Genomic DNA, 17,108 nt, shown 5'->3' with positions numbered 1-17,108 from the left:
CTCACGGGGGTCGCGTTATTTATATATGTTGGGTCGGGACGGCGACCAAAATTTTCACTTTATGGCGATTAGATGAGTGCACGTGTTGTCTGGTTACGCAGCCCTGGGACAGTGAAAAATACCCACACCAATGAGAAAAAAGCACTGAGCCAGGCGATCCTGCGATCCGCGCGCGCGGGTACGAAGGGTACGATCAGCAGCCACAGTTTTTACTACTACCAACACTCCCGCTCACTACTGCTAACTCTACCTCCCCACTCTCACTCTACAATGCTATCAGCTACACCATGGTACAACTCTATGATTCACTCTTGAAACCTGGCTAACAAAGCTCGTACAGTCTAGCAAAGCTCCGGATTAGCGGCACAGTTCTTTTTTTTGTTGGCCTTACCAGTAGAGGCCACGTCGGCGCCGATAGTGTGCCTCTCTCAGGCGCCACATTTTATTCGTGCTCGCGGTGGCCACCTGAGCCCCACGGGCCGCAGTGCTGTAGGCAGCCAGTGCAGGCATAACGCCCGGCGTCGCTCAACCTGCTGGAAACGGGTACTCGCCGAGACGCGGCGTGGGAGGAGTGCATGTGACCGCAACCCCCCGCAAGCCAACAGCTACGCAATGACCCGGCGCTACCACCTCAGTAAACACTGGCCCTGTCGATGAGGTTATTGACGTGGGTGCTCTATGTGGCGCTGTGGGCTACTTTAGTGGTGGCAACGCAGTTCCAGCACCCGCTCTTACCCACGGAGGACGAGTTCTACGTGCCACCACCCGGGTTTGAGGCTGAGTCGCCAGGCACTATTCTTCGCATCAGACCCACACCAAACAAGCTCCGCAACATCTATTTCGCCATCGATGTCGACCAGCTGTGGCAGCTCATGGTGCGGCTGACCGACCAGTTCGGGATTCCCTCAGCCGTGGTCACCAGTGTCATTATTCCCTTCAACGCTGACCCTACCAAAATCGTGCTGTACCAGATGTTTGTTGATCTGTGCTCCGAGGAGTGTGCGCCGCTGATCGCGATGCTTGAAGGGGCACTGATGGCTACTCTTTCATCTCAACTTGAGGTTTTATTCATTCAGTTATGCCTTGAGAAGGGGTGGCCAGTGGTGGTTCCTGACCACGGAGGCGTGGAGAACCAGTTTCCTGGAGGTCCTCAAGGTGCTTACGCTACGCTAGACTCAATTCGCGGTGTGCTCGCTCTGGGAGCCACCACCAATATCCTGAGTGAGGCCCAGGTGGTGATGTGGGGCTACCTGGGCGGGTCGATCCCTACGATCTGGGCGCTGGCACTCCAGCCTCAATACGCCCCCGAATTGAAGACTAACTTAATTGGTACCATTGCTGGTGGCGTTATTACCAATTTATCATCAGCTGCTTGGCAAAACGACGGCACTCCGTTTGCCGGTATCATCGCCATTGCCATGGGAGGCTACGCTAAGACTTATCCTCAATTTGATGCTTTGTTAAAACAGAATATGAGCCCAAAAAACTACCACCGATTTATCTCACTGCAAACAGGGTGCTTCTTTCCTAACGTAATGAAGTTTGTTGGTGTTCAGTTCTTTCTGGGTAAAAAACCTTGGATCAAAGACGGATGGGATTTCCTCAATAACGAGGTGTGTAAACAAATCTTTGCCGAGAACCTGATGCCGCTAGACGACGAAGGACCGATGCCAGAAACTCCAGTACTCATCTACCATGGCTACCACGATGAACTCCTTCCACATAAGGACTGTGCTCTTCTCGTTGATCTGTGGTGTCGTCGAGGCATAAAGTCACTTGAATTCCTCTCAGACTACACGTCAGACCACATGATTGGCGTGGTGCTGGGAGTGCCGCTTGCCATCACCTGGATGAGCGACCGGTTTGCTGGTAAACCACCGGTGGAAGGGTGTGTCAAACTCAATAAGCTTTCGTTTGTGCGCTACCCTGGAGCCATGAGAGAGACGTTGGAGCTGTTAAAACGCACGGGCGGCCACTATTTAGGCCGCAACGTGGGGCTGGCCACCAACGTGCTGATTGATGCGGTGAAACGGTTTATCCGTTATGGCGTTGACCACGGTAAAGGTGCTGCTCACAAAGCCTCCCGCCGCATGCTCAACTGGTACTACGAGCGGTGACGACATTTGCACTCTCAAACATTACAAAAAACTCATGGGGCGAGACCCCGATGTCATGACATCTTTTATTTTGTTTTCTTTTATTTTTCTTTTACTTCTCTTTTTCTATTTTTTTTCTTTTTTAGTAAACTTTTTGCATAAGCTAACGAAGTAAACGAAGTAAACGAAAACTGTATGTGACAGGTCTTACTTTTGTACATGGTGACCGTTGACACGTGAGTGCGCAACGGTTATATAGCACTAAATTTTAGTACCGATACACTCCGATCACATGGGTCCGAATTCCCCTCAGACGCCCTAAGAAGACGTACGTCTACTTTTCACCTAAACACCACTCGCCATGAATCTCGTGATATGGTGGCTCATGGTTGTGGCAGTGGCTGCCAAAGTGCTTAAACCCTCGCAGGACGAGTGGTACCAAGACCCGGCCAATTTGGCCACCGCTGAACCGGGTGAGGTGCTCAAATTGAGACCGGTACCCCACAAATTACGCCTGGTGTATTTCTCGATGAATGTGGCTGGGGCATGGCAAGTCATGGTCAAATCTCAGACGAAACACGGCCACCCGGTGGCAGTGGTCAGTACGGTGATTGCTCCTCATGGCGCTCGAAACGACCGTGTTCTTTTCTTCCAAATGGCTCAGGATACCAGTGACCCGGACTGTGCTCCGCTGTACCTGGTACTTTCGGGAGCACTGATGACTACTATTTATAATCAATTGGAGATGGCCACATTACAATTGGCGCTTGACCGAGGCATGTTTGTCGTGCTTCCTGACTACGAGACGGTGCATGGGTGGTGGCCCGGTGGAAAGCAAACCGGGTATGCCGTACTTGACCTGATTAGAGGCGTGGTTAAGCACACTGAAGATACTACTGGTATATCTCCCCTGGCAAAGGTAACGATGTGGGGGTATCTGGGTGGCCTGATCCCAACTAAGTGGGCCCTGGCATTGATCAAACGGTACGCTCCTGACCTCAGAAAGAACGTGGTGGGAGCAGCGGTGGGGGGAGTGGTGCTGAACTTGGGGCTGACGGCTCGTCATAACGAGGGTACGTTATACGCTGGTTTAGTGGCACTGGCGGTGGGTGGTTTAGCCAAACAATACCCTGAATTTGACGAGTTGATTAGGGACCAGCTTAGTGACGCTCATTACCGGGAAATCAACTATACTCAAAATTCGTGTATGGTCCCCGCCGTGATTAAGTTTAGGCATAAACGGTTCTTCACTGGGGACAAGCCTTACGCTAGAGACGGATTAACCGTCTTGGACTTACCATTGGTGCAAAAGATTTTTAAAGAGCACACTATGGCTGACGACCCCGATACTCCCTACCCTCACATCCCCATGCTTTTATACCACGCCAAAAACGATGAGATCATCAACTACCACGACCTGGAGGTGATGTTCCACTCGTGGTGCAAAAAGGGTATCAAACTGTTAGAATTTGTCACCGATTTGACGCTGCGCCACGTCAATGGTATCGTCACTGGCGGGCCCATGGTGGTCAATTGGCTTGAACAACGTATGGACGGCGTCCAGCCCAATACTGGGTGTGATGCTCGTGAAGTGGAGAGCTTTTTAGATGGTACGAATGTCACCAGATGGCTGATGGCGAAGAAATTCGCTGCTAACGTGTGGGGTCGTCCCGTGGGTCCGGTGACTACATTACCGCTGACTGTTTCATCTACGACGCTGTGGTTTACGGGATTAACTGAACCCGCGGGTTTACCGTCGTGGTGGAACGTGAAACGGTGGTGGCACTCATGGCAAGCCCTCCACTCCGCTAATTAGACACGATAATAGATCCAGAGACAATTACATATTATATGCAATAGTTAATTATATGCAGGGGATAAACACAATCAGAAAAAAAACCCGTCAGGTGCACACTCGGGAATTGGGGCTAGTTGCTGACGGGGAACGACTCTTGGCACCTCGGCGCCGCGAAAATTGTCCCGATTGATACTGGCGAATGATCACCAGGTAATTAACAAAGCCACGGCAAAGCAGTACTTAATCAAACTACTTGACTTACTTTCTATCACTATAGTTGTTTTTGACTATAGATGTATACGTAGCAGCTACCGTTTTAGCTTACTTCGTCTGCTGCCATCGTAAGCGATAAGGCAGCCACGCGCTCGCAACGGGGGTCGGCTTGGCACAATAGCACCCCCCCCAGTGACACCGCCAAGGATCTTTCAGCAATAACCAATCATTACGTATAAAGGTATGGGGCCCCCCTAAACGCTGATTCCATAGCCTAATCCCTCAGCCTTCTCCAAAAGAGCCATGGGGACCCACACCTCATACTCCCCCGTGGTGCCGCTGCTGGGCATCGATTTCCAGTGGGACCCTTCCCAGATCTGTCCCGACGACATCTCCCGCTTTCTCACTGTCACCGGTAACGATGACGTAATCGAGTGTTGGGGCGAACCGTTCCAAGAACCAAAAGGCCGGCTCATGGTGAATCTGAGTACCCCCGAGATCGTCGACTTCTGCCGTGAGCTTGAACAGCCGATGGCTCCCTACCTCAACCGGTGTTCCAGCGAAGCTCCCTGTCGTCACGAAGACGCTCCCTATTGTCTTGAATTAGCTAATGGCACTCAGGTGTGTATTGCCAGCCAGCCGTGGTTTGCCACTTCTGAGAAGCATGTGTGGTGGGTGACGGAGCGGGCTTCGAGACTAAGCAACGGCGAGATCGCCTTGGCATCAGTACTCCCCGTGGTGGCGGTATTGGTGGCGGCCATTGGCCTACGCCGATGGCAGCAGATACGTCGCCACCGCCGCAACTTGGCCAGCGCGGGCGCTGGCGCCTACAAGGCGTAGGCACTCTTTCATGATTCTCATCCTCTTTGTGTATATTAGACGTTAATGCCGAAAAATGACCATTTGACGAGTACGGTGAAGCCAACGTGGGCCAACCCCAACGCCACCAACAACGGGAAGTACACCCGGCGCCCGGCAGCGGCGTCGCCGGTGTGGAGCATCACGCAGTTGTTCTTGATGCTGGGAGCGACCTTCAGTAAGTTGCTGATCATGGTGATCACCCCCAGAATCACCACAATCACCCACTCAAGCACGTTGAGAAGCACGTGGTGCTTTTCGTAGCTAATGAATACCACAAACAAGAAGTTGATCAACGTGATCGGCACCCAGAGAATGTTGGTGTACCCGTAAATCAGCATCACGTTGAAAAGCGGGAGAGGCTCGGGGAACTTGGTGACGAACCGCGTCCACATCACTAATAAAAACGGCACGATCACGTTGTACCCGTAGAAAATCGCCATCAGCTTGAATATGAGGTCGAAGTTGTAATTGTAAGCGGGAGTTTCGTCGCCGCCATGAAGCCACTGGCCCATGATATTTGACGCCGTGGCACTGACAAACATGAGGAACACTAACGTCCCGGTGATCCAAATAAACCCATAGAGTTCGGGCAGGTCCAGTGCAATGTCGTCGTCGCTGCTGGTGAAGGGGATGAGGGTCTTGTAAAGTTTGTCAAAAAAGATCTCCAGATCAATGTCAAAGTACCGCCGGTAGAAATTGATCAGAAACATGTGGGAATTGCCGTAGTCCTTGGCCGCCTGCGACGGGGCTGCTGCTGGCGCCGAAGTCATGTTCCCGGACACCGAGGTCAACGGCACCGACAGCGGTGCTGTCAGCTGGGGGAACACGTCCTCATCGGCTTCGACGTAGTCTGGTAGCACCAGCTCCGGCTAGACGTTAGTAATTGACCATATACCGACTGATTTGATGGACGGGACTTACCTGGTTCAGAAGCTTATCGTACTTTTGGCTCATGGTACGTGGCGTTCGCGCGATCAAATTGATGGCTAGACACTAATGGCTAGAGAGACAGTCAGGACTACGAAACGAGACACACAAATGAGCAAAACTAACAATTCTGACAAAAGTCGAAATCGAAGTTACAATTAATCAAAATCCAATTAATTGATCCAGAATGCCTCCACCCTTACTTTCAAGCCTTCACTCATCTCCTGTTAGTCTCGCACTTGTATTTATCTCCGATTGGAGTCGAACTGGCAACGTCCGCCTGCAGGCACGGCCGCCGGCAGCTCCGCGCTTACTTCCGGTACGGCACCCACTCACCGCCTAGCCAGAGCCGGGGCCCGCCAATGTCTCTCCAACTGCCGTTCAAAACCGGACCTGCTCTGCCACACACCACCCGTGAGGACGCCAACAGTGTCATGCTGAGCGACCTGGGCCTGGCCCGCCGTCTCCGCGAGGTGACGGGGACGCTGAACCAAACCACCACTTCCGGCCCGACCGACGACACCATCGTTGAAGCCGAGGGAGAAAAGCTGCCCAAGGTCATCAGCTACCGCAAAAAGCTCCCCCAGCAGCCCCTGCCCGATCGCGATAATGCCATGTACGATGAGGAGCACTTTGCCTCGACCAAATACCGGCTAGCGCTGATGCGACGAAACGTCGAGTTCCACCAGACGTTCAAGCAATTGGACTTGACCGACCGGTTGTTGGACGACTACAGTTGTGCCATGCTGCGGGAAATCTTGTTACAAGGGCGGCTCTACATCCTGGGGATGTATGTGTGCTTCAACTCCAACTTGCTTGGGTGGGTGACCAATCTTGTGATCAAGATGGACGAAATCGTTAACATTGAGAGGAAACTGACGGCGGGTTTGTTTCCTAATGGCATTGCCATTGACACAGAGAATAACAAGTACACGTTCGCCAGTTTCATTCTGCGTGACGCCACTTTTGACCTCTTAGTCACTGCCTGGCACTTAGCCGGAGGTCCACCAAAACGTTTGATTGACACTTCTAGCAGCAGTACCGAGTCGGCTGCTACTGCTAACAGCGAACCGAAACTGCCGCGAATAGAAAACTACCTCATGCTGTTGGACGGCGACGACAACACCACCACCAGCGACGAGCTGATGATGCTGGCTCCTGACACGAAAACGCGCAAGTTCAACAAGACGTGTGGCTTCAGCAATCACGGTCCCGATACTCACGCCCCCACTGAACCTGAAGTTAAGCCGATTGATAAGGAGATCGTGTTATTTGACGAGACGATCGATGCCCCGTTGGGAGTGACGTTTGCCGTGCTCTTTGATCAAAACAACACCTTCCACCGCCAGTTTCTTGAAGACCACGACGGGCTGGAGTTTACGGAGTACTCAGCGTTTGACCCCGAAACCAACACCCGCTCGTACACTTACCAGAAAGCCCTCAATTACAGCATTGGTCCCAAACTGACGCGGTGCGAGGTGGTGGAAACGATCTATAACTTGGACTACGATAGCTACATCGAGGTGGAGCTGGTTACTCGCACTCCCGATGTCCCGCTGGGGAACTCCTTTGCTGTGCACACCCGTTATATTTTAAGTTGGGGCGACGACAATTCCACTGATTTTCGACTCCTGTTCTATATCAAGTGGACTGGAAGCTCGTGGATCAAAGGAATGATTGAAAAGCTGTCGTTATCTGGCCAACAGGCGGCCGCCGATGACTTATTGAAAGCATTGCGCAAGGAGATTGACCAAGACACTTATGTCACCGGTGCTGCTGATGATTCTGGTGCCACTAAACCGCTGGCAGATACGGCCAAGGAGTCGGAAAAGGCCACCGCCCAACCGTCACGTCACGTCACCACCACCACTACTACCGTTCGCCACGAGCTCTCGGGACCGTTGTTGGCGGCATTGACGCTTGTGGTGTTGATGATCACGGTGCTCCTTGTCATAGAGTGGCAAAACTATATCATGTTACGCGAAACGATGAAACTAATGCCGACGGAAAAGATTCTCGTCATGAGGGAATGATCAACCTAACAAACGAACTATACCAAAAAATCTTTATAATGATACCGATGAAAAATAGTTATATACACAAGACATGTGAACACCTTACTAGAGCTGTCCGAAGGTGGTGTAGTTACAAGTTGACGGCTCGTTGGAGACGTGGAGAAGCCATCCCCATCTCCTTTTCCAACGTCTCGACGTCTTCAATGGAGTGGACAAGGATCTGGTCGCACTGGGGATTGAGCTCAAACACAAACACTCCCAGAATCACGCGGTCCAAGTCGGTAGGATTTGATACAAGGCCTTTTAGAGCACCAAGACCAACGCTACCAGTAAAGTCAACCCCCTTCCACGTGTGCGAGCCGAGCCGAGCCGCCAGCGACAGCTCACCGTCGAGGTGAGGGCACCGGGGGTCACACGTGGTCCATTTGATGCCGATTTTCGTCGACCCGGGGATCAACGTCAGCGGGGTATCATCGGTGCCGATCTTAAGCAGCTGGATGTGGATGCGGGCCCGGGAATTGAGCACCACCAGCGAGAGCACCAATTGGAGCGCCTTGCAGGTGGCGTAATACGGGACGTGTCCTTTCAATTGGGGGAGGTAGCCGTGGTACTGAGTGGGACACACCCGGAGCACCACGTCGGGACTCACCATCAGTTTTGGCAACAGGTGGTGGAGCAACCCCGGCACCCGCAACCGGAGCTGTTGCACCATGTCCCCCAAGTTGGCCTTGCGGGCGGGGTCTGGCCCCCGCACCGGCGACTGTGCCAATGCTCCGACGACACGGAACGCTGCCACGCCCAGATGCCGATACACGGGAAGCATGGGCGGTTGGGGGAGATATATGGGAACTTGTAGGTGAGGGCAACTTAAGCCGCCTGACCCCAGAAACTGATCCCGCAGACGCCGCGCGCACGCCTACGGCGCCGTGGCTTGATCGGCAGATTCCAGCAGAAGCACAGTGAGATTTAGTGAGGGGAAGCAGAACACCGCTCGGGGCTCGATTGAGGTTACAATCCAAGCAATTGTTGATTCAGAAAGCTTTTGGGATAAATGAAGGCAATTGGTGTATCGCGATGAGGGTGAGATGGGGCAATGCCAAGCGATGGCTACCGCACGACAGACCTTCAGTAGAGGTTTGAGGGCCAAACGTCTTACCGAAGCGTGTCAATTAACTACAATAAGATTTGTTCGAAGCTTGGATTGAGGCCTCTTTGTGTGATTCAGCAGGAAACTCGTGTCACCACATTGTAATCCTACAGTGACATCGGATAAAAGTGAAAGTCATCTGGAAGAGTCGACGTAAGCGCCATTTGAATTACACGTAGATAAGATCAGAATGGGACCAAACACTTCGGCGTGAAGGTTCACACAATGCGAGATAGCATCTCGACCAGCGCTGAGCCAATGAACAATCTTGTGAGACACATAGTAGATGTTAAAAAATGTTGCATTTCCCCCATACTTAGATTGACTAGCATATCTTTGCACTTCCCGCTCCCCATCCGCATCATCATCTCGCCAAAGAGTCTCAAAAAACGTCAATGAGACGTCGACGAAGGAACAGAAATTTAAGGAGGTTGAAAGTTTCACTCTCATTCCTGTGTAGTTTGGAATGAGGGTTCAGCATGCTTTGTCGTCAATTGTGTGTTCTTTCGAAAAATCACAACTTGCTGTTAACAATTCCGTTTTTGTAGTATACACTGCAAACTTGTTGAAATTTCGATTCTGATACTGATCCTACAAAGCATACTTATTAGTTTGCTGATTGGTATTGGATGGCTGTACACTACTTATCGATGGAATCTAGCTCAGCGAAATCATGTTGTACTGCGAGAGTCTTTCTAAGCTTCCGTTCAGAGGTTAGGGTTTGCTCACAGACTGTGGAATAGCGGAGATTTTCAAACGATGGTCCAACAGTGCTTATGGAGGCTGCTCTCACAAACAGCATTGCTGCTGATGATGGAATTAAGGGAAATCTGAGACATACACTTGAGGGACTACGTCTGGATAGTTACCCAATCACTAGAAACTTCGTTTTTTAAGAACACACTACAAACAGTTACCCATCATAATCGACAGACACCAATAAATCTAATTCTAATAAGGTTTTTGCGTAGTCCATCACATCCAATGAGCATTGAAAGCAACTTGCCGTGCTTGTAGCAGTGATAACAATGGTATAACTCCTCATCTAAGTGGAGTGTTTGTATGCAGGTGGAAGAAAAACCTGCACACATTAGTTGCGTCTGAGTGCAAAGTACAGCTCTCGACTAGATCTTTAAATTGTGTAAAATGCTTTCTAACAGAAATAAAATAACACCACAACAACGTATACGGTTCAAGCTACATTTACGACAGCAATGGGAATTTTCTGTATTTTACTCTAGAAAATCTTAAAAGTGTGATATAAAATCAGGAAAAATCGATAAGATCAATCCGTTTGCTCCATAAGATTCTTTGGCACTGAAAGTATAGTTGACGTGAATTTTGATGGGTTGACTTCAAAATTGGCGTCTCTATGTGAGTTTAACGGTGGAAAAAAAAAGTTTTTTTTTTGTGCAATTTTTTTTTCGGACGGCTTTGAGTTTGTAGCGTAATCTATTACATCTGGGGAGCATTGTAATTGACCCGTGATGTTCGTAGCAGTGCTAAGAATGGTGTAACACCTCGTCTGTATTTGATGTCTGTATGCAGGTGCATGACAAATATGCAAGACCAAACATGCTGAGTTGTAACACACAGCTTCAGAGTGACTAGTCCATTTTAACAAGCATCATTGTAATCTGGAGACGTGTCTATTTGGTTTGATAGGTTTAGGTAGATGCTGCCACCGTTGCTGACACTTATATCGGGCTTTCAAGTTTGAGGTCTTGCACACAAGCCCTGCATTGCAAATCATTCATGATTCTTCCAAAAGCTCTTTCATCACCTATAGTGAACTTGAGACAGAAACGAAATACACCACTGTGATGTATACGGTGCAAATACGACTTATAACAGCAAATGAGATTTCTTTGATTTTCTTGGTGAAAAACTTCAAAGTGTGCTATAAAATCAGGAGAAATTGCTACAGGCTTTCCGTTTGCTTCATAAAATTCTTTGGCATCAGAGGTATGGCAGATAAATATTTGGGCAAATTGACGTCAATTTGAAGTAGTTTTACTTATGGCACCCTACTTGACTTGATTATTATATGCAGTGCACACAACAAACATGGCGTTACTTACCGTAAATCCAAAGTAGATCAAAAATGTATTAACGGCTACAACTTTAATATGCTATAGTACAGGCTGTAAAACTTTCATGAACTCAAATGAAAAGGTGACGTACTTATGACGCTTTTATGTGCGTTCTTGTAGAATCCTGCATGTAGTAAAAAATCTTCAGGCTAAGCTTCCAGCATCTACCAAACTAATCAAGTGAGTTCTGATACCTTTTCCTCGATTAACAAAGTTTGATAATGTATGTAATCGTTATTAAAAGTTGTTCCCGAGTAAAAAGTCTTTTCTAAAAAAAAACTTTTTTTTTTTACGAAAAATTTGCAAAAAAAATTCGAAATAATTTTTGACGAGTGGCGCGCCACACTATATGCAGACTGTATCAGACACTCAAAATTGACGAGCAGCGCGGGAGGCTCTATGCAGTACAAATCGATAGAGCTATGACAGGTTGAGCTACATAAGTCAACACTTATATCATCGGTCTTGTTCTTATGTAATCTGTGAAAACACTCTTTTAAAGCTAGAATGGATACTGGAGTATGTGTTTAGCTGACTTGATTCGTGTGTGCATTCAGGGTGATTTGGGCTGATTCAAATTGAAAATCTAAGCCTGTAGAGCACTTCTGCATCTTGGCTGCCATTTGTGGCATCGTTGCATAAATGCAAAATCAAACTAATACGGCCGTTCATCTCAGTCGACCGCGCTCAAATCGGAGCTATTCTACGGCTGCGATTCGTGTATTCTACAAAATCGTTCTGCATTTGCCACACAATTCAGCATTCGAGTTGCTTATCTTCGTCCTTTTATATGATGCTATACAAATCAAGTAGGTCCCAATTCTTTTAAGTATATCTCTCCAAAATAAGTGCTGGCTCGGAGAGCAAATACTGTCTTGTTCAAATATCTACCTGTAGCGTGATATCCTTTTCAGTGCTCATTAAGCATAAAGCAGTAGGGACTACGCAAAGTTTTCTGTTTTCTATTGATTTCTATGTCCATGAAATCTCCTGAGTGTTTATAATGTTTCGTAGATCAACTCACGCACCTTATACTCTTCGTTGGCCTCGTCGATCTCCTTCCAGTCACCAATCACCTCATCGCCCCGGACCACCCCTGGAATCGTCCGCATGCCGTTAGGCCCGTTAGCGTACCGCTTCCAGATCTTTTTAGCTTCAGCATCGGTGCCGAGATCTTTGTACTCAAACTTTATGTCGTTCGCTTGTAAGATCAACGCCAACCGGTTGGTACGAGGAACGATTTGCATCCCCCCTGCCAACGACGTGTAGAGGTAGATGGGCAACGTGGCCAAATGTTTGCGGATCTCGTCTTGCGACACCTCAAAGTCAAGATCATCGTCTGCTTTTGATGGCTTCTTAGCCGTCGACGTAGCAGCAGCGGCAGCTGAGCCCAGCGGTTTGAGGATGGACCGTGCCTGAGTCGACTTTTCGTCGGCGTCAAGCTCACGAAGAAGCGCTTCTACGTCGTCACCTTGGAGCTCATTGATGAGGTCATCAATATCGAGACTGGTATCGGCAGCGGCTGTCGTCGCTGACTTCTCCTTAGGAACAGCATCAGTGTCACCACCGGCATTGATGTCAACTGATGCTACCGATTTGTTCGACAAGTTCAAACCAGCAACCTCATCTTCTTCCGGTACAGACTTGGTGGTGGTGTCAGCATCGTCAGCCTCAGTCTTGGTCTTAGCTTCCTCTAAGTCTTCGGGTATAATTTCCTTAGATTCGGAAAGTTCAGGTTCAACATCGTCAGTGTTCGAGTGCTTAGACTTGGTGTCATCAGCAGTAGTCTCATCAGCCTTCGGTTCTTCAGCTTCAGGCTCGTCGTCAACGTCTGCTTGTTTGACGTCAGAGTCTTCGGTCTTAGTGTCTTTAGCCCCGGTAACCTTAGTCTCTGGTTCATCGGCCGTAGTCAAAGTGGATTGCTTTTCCTTAGCAGCAGCAGCAAGATACGCGTTGACGGCCTTAGTGTCGATGCGAAGTGACTTGAGCGCGGCGATCTCACTCAAGTGGTGTTCATCGTCCTTGTAATTGTAGAGGTTTTCCCCAAGTTCAAGCACGATCTGTTCCTTAGCTGGTTGCAGGGAGTTATTGGTAGCAGTGTGAATGGCTGCTTTCTTGGTGGTCTTCTTATCCAGCTTAGGCTTAGCTATGGTCTTGATGGGTTTCTCGTCCTTGACAGCGTCAGATTGAGGCTTCACATCCTTGTCGACCTTCGTGGACGGTGGGGTTGACATGGTGGGAACTGTCAGTTTGGTAGGTGTGGCGGGTGACAGTAAGTGCCCCTGAGCCGAGGGTTCCAAACCATCAACCGTGGCTGAGGTCTCAGCTGGCTGCGATTTCTCACTCACATCTTTGGTAACAAATGGCTTTTCGTCGGTAGTCGGTGCCTCCTTATCATTCTTTGCAAGAACCTTTTCGGCGTTGTCTTCATTGACTGGATCTGATTTCTCCGAGGAGGGGACAGCGTCAGCTGTTGTTGAGGCATTACCTTCATCAGACGAGTTACCGAGTAGCTTCTCGGCTTCATACCTCGCATCCTCATAGTCGTCCATGGCGATTTGTCGCTCATGGCCCTGTAAGCTATCAGGGGCGGGTTCTTCAGTGCTCAGTGAAATCACTGGTTCCTGAGATCCTGCTATAAGTTCAGCATCCTTCACCAGTTCGGCGTAGGTGGCTTCGGCAATCTCCTTAGCTTCACGAGCAATTTTTTCAAATGCAGATTCGTTCGAATCATGAGAGTCGACGGAGAATAAGTCCAGATCGAATTTGGACGCCGCTCCCGAGCCCAGACGAGTTTTGGTGGGAGTCGCGGGAGTTTCGGGATTAACCGAGTCAGAAGCCTTAGGGGGTTTCAGAGGCGAGTCAATTGACTTGGTAGGCGTAGCATTTTCACTGAGATCAGCGGCCGGAGTTATATCCGTTGATTTCGCCTCCAACACTTCATTGATGATGTTATCCGTCTTCACTGGGGTGGAATCGTGGGAGTCCCTCAGATCAAGCGACACAGTAGGGTCAGGGTCCACCAGTGCCTCCTGAGACACGGCGGGGTCACTCGAGGTGGTGGCGTCCTCTGGAGGCAGCGGCAGCTTCAGCTTCTTCTTTTTCTTCTTCAGCTTGGGCTTAGTAGCCCCCACCAGCTGGCCCAAGTCGTCGAGAGCGGCAGTGATGTCGTCGAGGCCGTCAATGGCTTCCAGCTCCAACTTGAGCTCGGCCATGAGCGAGTCGAGGCCGTCGTCGCCGGTTTTGGCTTCCTTGACATCCTTAGCCTTCTTCGTCAGCTTCTTCTTCTTCTTTTTCAGTTTGTCTTTCACCAGGGGCAGCGCCAGCGGCGGTGGCAGCAGGCTGAGCTCGCGGTCGCTCATAGCTCGTGTGGGATCGGTGGAGCGGGGTTTGTTGGCTACCGAGCGCGGGCCGAATAGTGCTGACCACCACACCTTGAGCGAGCGAGGCGTACGCGGTTTAGGCGGAGTAACGGATGTCATTAGCGTTTACAAAGATTAATTGGGTTTGGGGACAGTCATAGTATTTATTTTTGGGGTGGGGTGACTATGCCGCTAGCCGAGTACCAGTGCTCGGGGGAGGCGACGCGCTCTAAATTGTCACCTAAAATAAGGCTTAGCCACGCTAGATCCTGGGGAGCACAAGGAATGTGCTAGACGAGACTCTTTGTGATTAATTGTCTGAGAAAAGAAAATTCATAAGGACAATTCACTGGGCATTAGTCTACAATTATACGGAATCAATTTAGTAGCTCTTTTCTTTTGGCTGTGGTCATAAACACCTGTTAATGTTTCATAAACTTTTGGTGAGTGGTTTACGGAAACGGTAAGTGATATTGGTTCACACGAGTATTCATTCGCACCACTCTCTAGACGAGCGCTGCACGCGCTGTCGCCATTATCACTCCCCTTGAGCCATACGAATATGTCGTTTTGTGGTATCTGTTGTTTTACGTTGCTATGTGTGATTGGGCTACGACAGTGTCACACCGCCTGCTCGGCCTCTTCCTTGATGTCCATGGCGGCGTACTCGTAGTCGTCGTTGACCAAGGCGCCCTCACGGACAAGCTCGCTAGGGTCGGCCTCGTCTTTGGCACACGCTTCGCGACGCGCCGCCGGGCGCGACCGCAGCCGCGAGATCAGCCGCAAGTACGACGCCAGCGCGAGCCGCTGCTGGGCGTTGAGCTTCAGGCGGTCGTCGTAGGCGTGGGGCAGGTCGACGTTGAAGTTGGTGTAGTCGCCCAGCGTCACCAACAGCGGGTCGCGCAGCCCCCCGAACGCCGGCGGCGCCAGCGCGCTCTCGGCGATCTGGAGCTTCTCCAGCATCGTCCGCTTGCCGTGACGGGTCACCCGGTCGTCGTCGCCGTCGCCGTCGTCCTCCGCCGGCGGCTCCAAGTTGCCCGGCATCTCGTAACCTAAGGGCAGCTCGTCGTGCACGGTCTTGTAGTTGTCGCCGCGAGCCAAGTGGCGCCGCCCCGTGAGTCTCAGGTTCAGCGGCAGGCGCCCCTTCAGCGAGTCCCGGACCCGGCTCCGCAGCAGGTCCCGGTCAGTGTGCCAGTAAGGCGAGTGAAGGCCGTCGGTGGTGTCGGTGACGTTGACTTGAGGCGGCGCCAGTTGCAGTGGTTGCGCGGGCGCCAGCGGCGTCCGCAGCACCAGCGCTCTCTGAGTGGGCGCCGGCGACTGGTGGTCGACATACCCCGGAAGCTTCTTTGGGTTGTGGGGGGACTCTAACAGCGACACAAACAGCGAGTGGTCATGAATCTGGTGGTCGAGCTGGTACTCGCTGAGATCAGGCGCCAGGTAGATGTTGTTGCTCGAAGCGGCCACTGGTTTGGGCGTGGTCTTCGGCGCTGCTTCCTCCGCCGTCAGCTCCGGCGCCAGGCCACGGTTTTTGTGGAGATTGATCGCCAATTGAGCCACCCGCTGGTCGAGATCATTACCGTCTTCATCAACATGCACTGGCGCCTGTTCCGCCGCCACCACCTCCCCTTGGGACCCGAGAAACTGGTACTCATCGTCGCCCATCAACGCCCCCTCCTGCGCCAATTCGTCGATCAGCGCCCCTCGCTGGTCCACCACGGCGCCCTTAGCGGGGGGTTTCAGGCGCGGGCGCCGGTGAGCGGCGCTGGGCGAGGCGCTAGCAGCGCCATTAGCGCCGTCGTCGTCGACCAGCCGCACCAGTGACCCCACTAGCGACGGGTTTTTTTGCGGTGGTTGTGGTGTATACGCCATTTGCAGTGGTTTGCGGTTGTCAAAATCGATTCGAGCGTCGCCGGCGGCTTGATAGCCGTGTGGAGATAACCCTCCGGTGTGTGCAGGAGGCGCCCCGGATGGGAGGGCCAGACCCTGATCCCGTGGTAACTTGTGCCCTATTCTATTCTTAACCGTCGCTGTCGGTGAATAAAGTCGATTATCTCTACCTAAAATATCCACCGAATGTCTCCATTGACGATGCCGACACTGATAGGTTTCTTTTTGCCTCAGGCCAATCACCGCTGGCGCTATCGTCAGCTCTGGTTGCTCCCCTCCACAATCGGAAGTCGCAGCGCCTCCGCTAGTGGCAAAATTATGTAAGTTGTGCACAAGTGATTATGTAAGCGGCATTTAGTAGGCGAAAAGGAAGAACCGCTTTTAAAATTGATTCCAACATCAACACACTAACACAGTACAGTTTCCTTATCATTATCAATAATCCCTCACTGGTGCCGAGAATTCCTCCGCTGTCATGCTGTCATTTTTGCCACCATATTTATAGAATCGAAGGCGGTAGAAGTCTCACTTCAAATGAATGGTGACTCATCCTGCACACAACCGCACTATATATAAAACACGTGCGAAATTCTCTCATTACCTCCATCTTTCAACCAAAGACTACAACAACCATGCCCAGACAAAGAAGATCGGCTCCTGCCCCCAGCAGAACCCAATCGAGATCGGCTCACACCGCCTCGTACCCTCC

The 17,108-nt window shown here is 50.8% G+C and overlaps 8 protein-coding genes across 8 annotated transcripts; 4 read left to right on the top strand and 4 right to left on the bottom strand. All coding sequences in view use genetic code 12, as the record gives it.

Moving 5' to 3' along the window:
- Positions 1-653: 653 nt before the first annotated feature.
- Positions 654-2,117, top strand: DIURU_000075 (uncharacterized protein; the record flags this gene model as incomplete). Its single annotated transcript, XM_034159032.1, has 1 exon — positions 654-2,117. The coding sequence occupies one exon, from the start codon at positions 654-656 to the stop codon at positions 2,115-2,117; it is 1,464 nt and encodes a 487-aa protein (XP_034015190.1).
- A 340-nt stretch (positions 2,118-2,457) lies between these two features.
- DIURU_000074 (uncharacterized protein) lies at positions 2,458-3,912 on the top strand (the record flags this gene model as incomplete). Its single annotated transcript, XM_034159021.1, has 1 exon — positions 2,458-3,912. One exon carries the CDS (start codon positions 2,458-2,460, stop codon positions 3,910-3,912), a length of 1,455 nt encoding a protein of 484 aa, XP_034015189.1.
- Positions 3,913-4,410: 498 nt separating this feature from the next.
- Positions 4,411-4,947, top strand: DIURU_000073 (uncharacterized protein; the record flags this gene model as incomplete). Its single annotated transcript, XM_034159010.1, has 1 exon — positions 4,411-4,947. The coding sequence occupies one exon, from the start codon at positions 4,411-4,413 to the stop codon at positions 4,945-4,947; it is 537 nt and encodes a 178-aa protein (XP_034015188.1).
- A 35-nt stretch (positions 4,948-4,982) lies between these two features.
- DIURU_000072 (uncharacterized protein) lies at positions 4,983-5,738 on the bottom strand (the record flags this gene model as incomplete). Its single annotated transcript, XM_034158999.1, has 1 exon — positions 4,983-5,738. One exon carries the CDS (start codon positions 5,736-5,738, stop codon positions 4,983-4,985), a length of 756 nt encoding a protein of 251 aa, XP_034015187.1.
- Positions 5,739-6,257: 519 nt separating this feature from the next.
- Positions 6,258-7,928, top strand: DIURU_000071 (uncharacterized protein; the record flags this gene model as incomplete). Its single annotated transcript, XM_034158988.1, has 1 exon — positions 6,258-7,928. The coding sequence occupies one exon, from the start codon at positions 6,258-6,260 to the stop codon at positions 7,926-7,928; it is 1,671 nt and encodes a 556-aa protein (XP_034015186.1).
- A 112-nt stretch (positions 7,929-8,040) lies between these two features.
- DIURU_000070 (uncharacterized protein) lies at positions 8,041-8,733 on the bottom strand (the record flags this gene model as incomplete). The annotated part of the gene is made up of 1 exon (XM_034158977.1): positions 8,041-8,733. The coding sequence occupies one exon, from the start codon at positions 8,731-8,733 to the stop codon at positions 8,041-8,043; it is 693 nt and encodes a 230-aa protein (XP_034015185.1).
- Positions 8,734-12,148: 3,415 nt separating this feature from the next.
- Positions 12,149-14,512, bottom strand: DIURU_000069 (uncharacterized protein; the record flags this gene model as incomplete). Its single annotated transcript, XM_034158965.1, has 1 exon — positions 12,149-14,512. One exon carries the CDS (start codon positions 14,510-14,512, stop codon positions 12,149-12,151), a length of 2,364 nt encoding a protein of 787 aa, XP_034015184.1.
- A 621-nt stretch (positions 14,513-15,133) lies between these two features.
- On the bottom strand, positions 15,134-16,381 carry DIURU_000068 (uncharacterized protein; the record flags this gene model as incomplete). The annotated part of the gene is made up of 1 exon (XM_034158954.1): positions 15,134-16,381. One exon carries the CDS (start codon positions 16,379-16,381, stop codon positions 15,134-15,136), a length of 1,248 nt encoding a protein of 415 aa, XP_034015183.1.
- Between the last annotated feature and the right edge of the window lie 727 nt (positions 16,382-17,108).

Source organism: Diutina rugosa (assembly GCF_008704595.1).
Source record: "Diutina rugosa strain CBS 613 chromosome Unknown scaffold28_size161324, whole genome shotgun sequence".
NCBI classification, from domain to species: Eukaryota; Fungi; Ascomycota; class Pichiomycetes; order Serinales; family Debaryomycetaceae; genus Diutina; species Diutina rugosa.
Note: the sequence above shows the minus strand (reverse complement) of the source record. Positions and strands in the feature narration are given on the sequence as shown.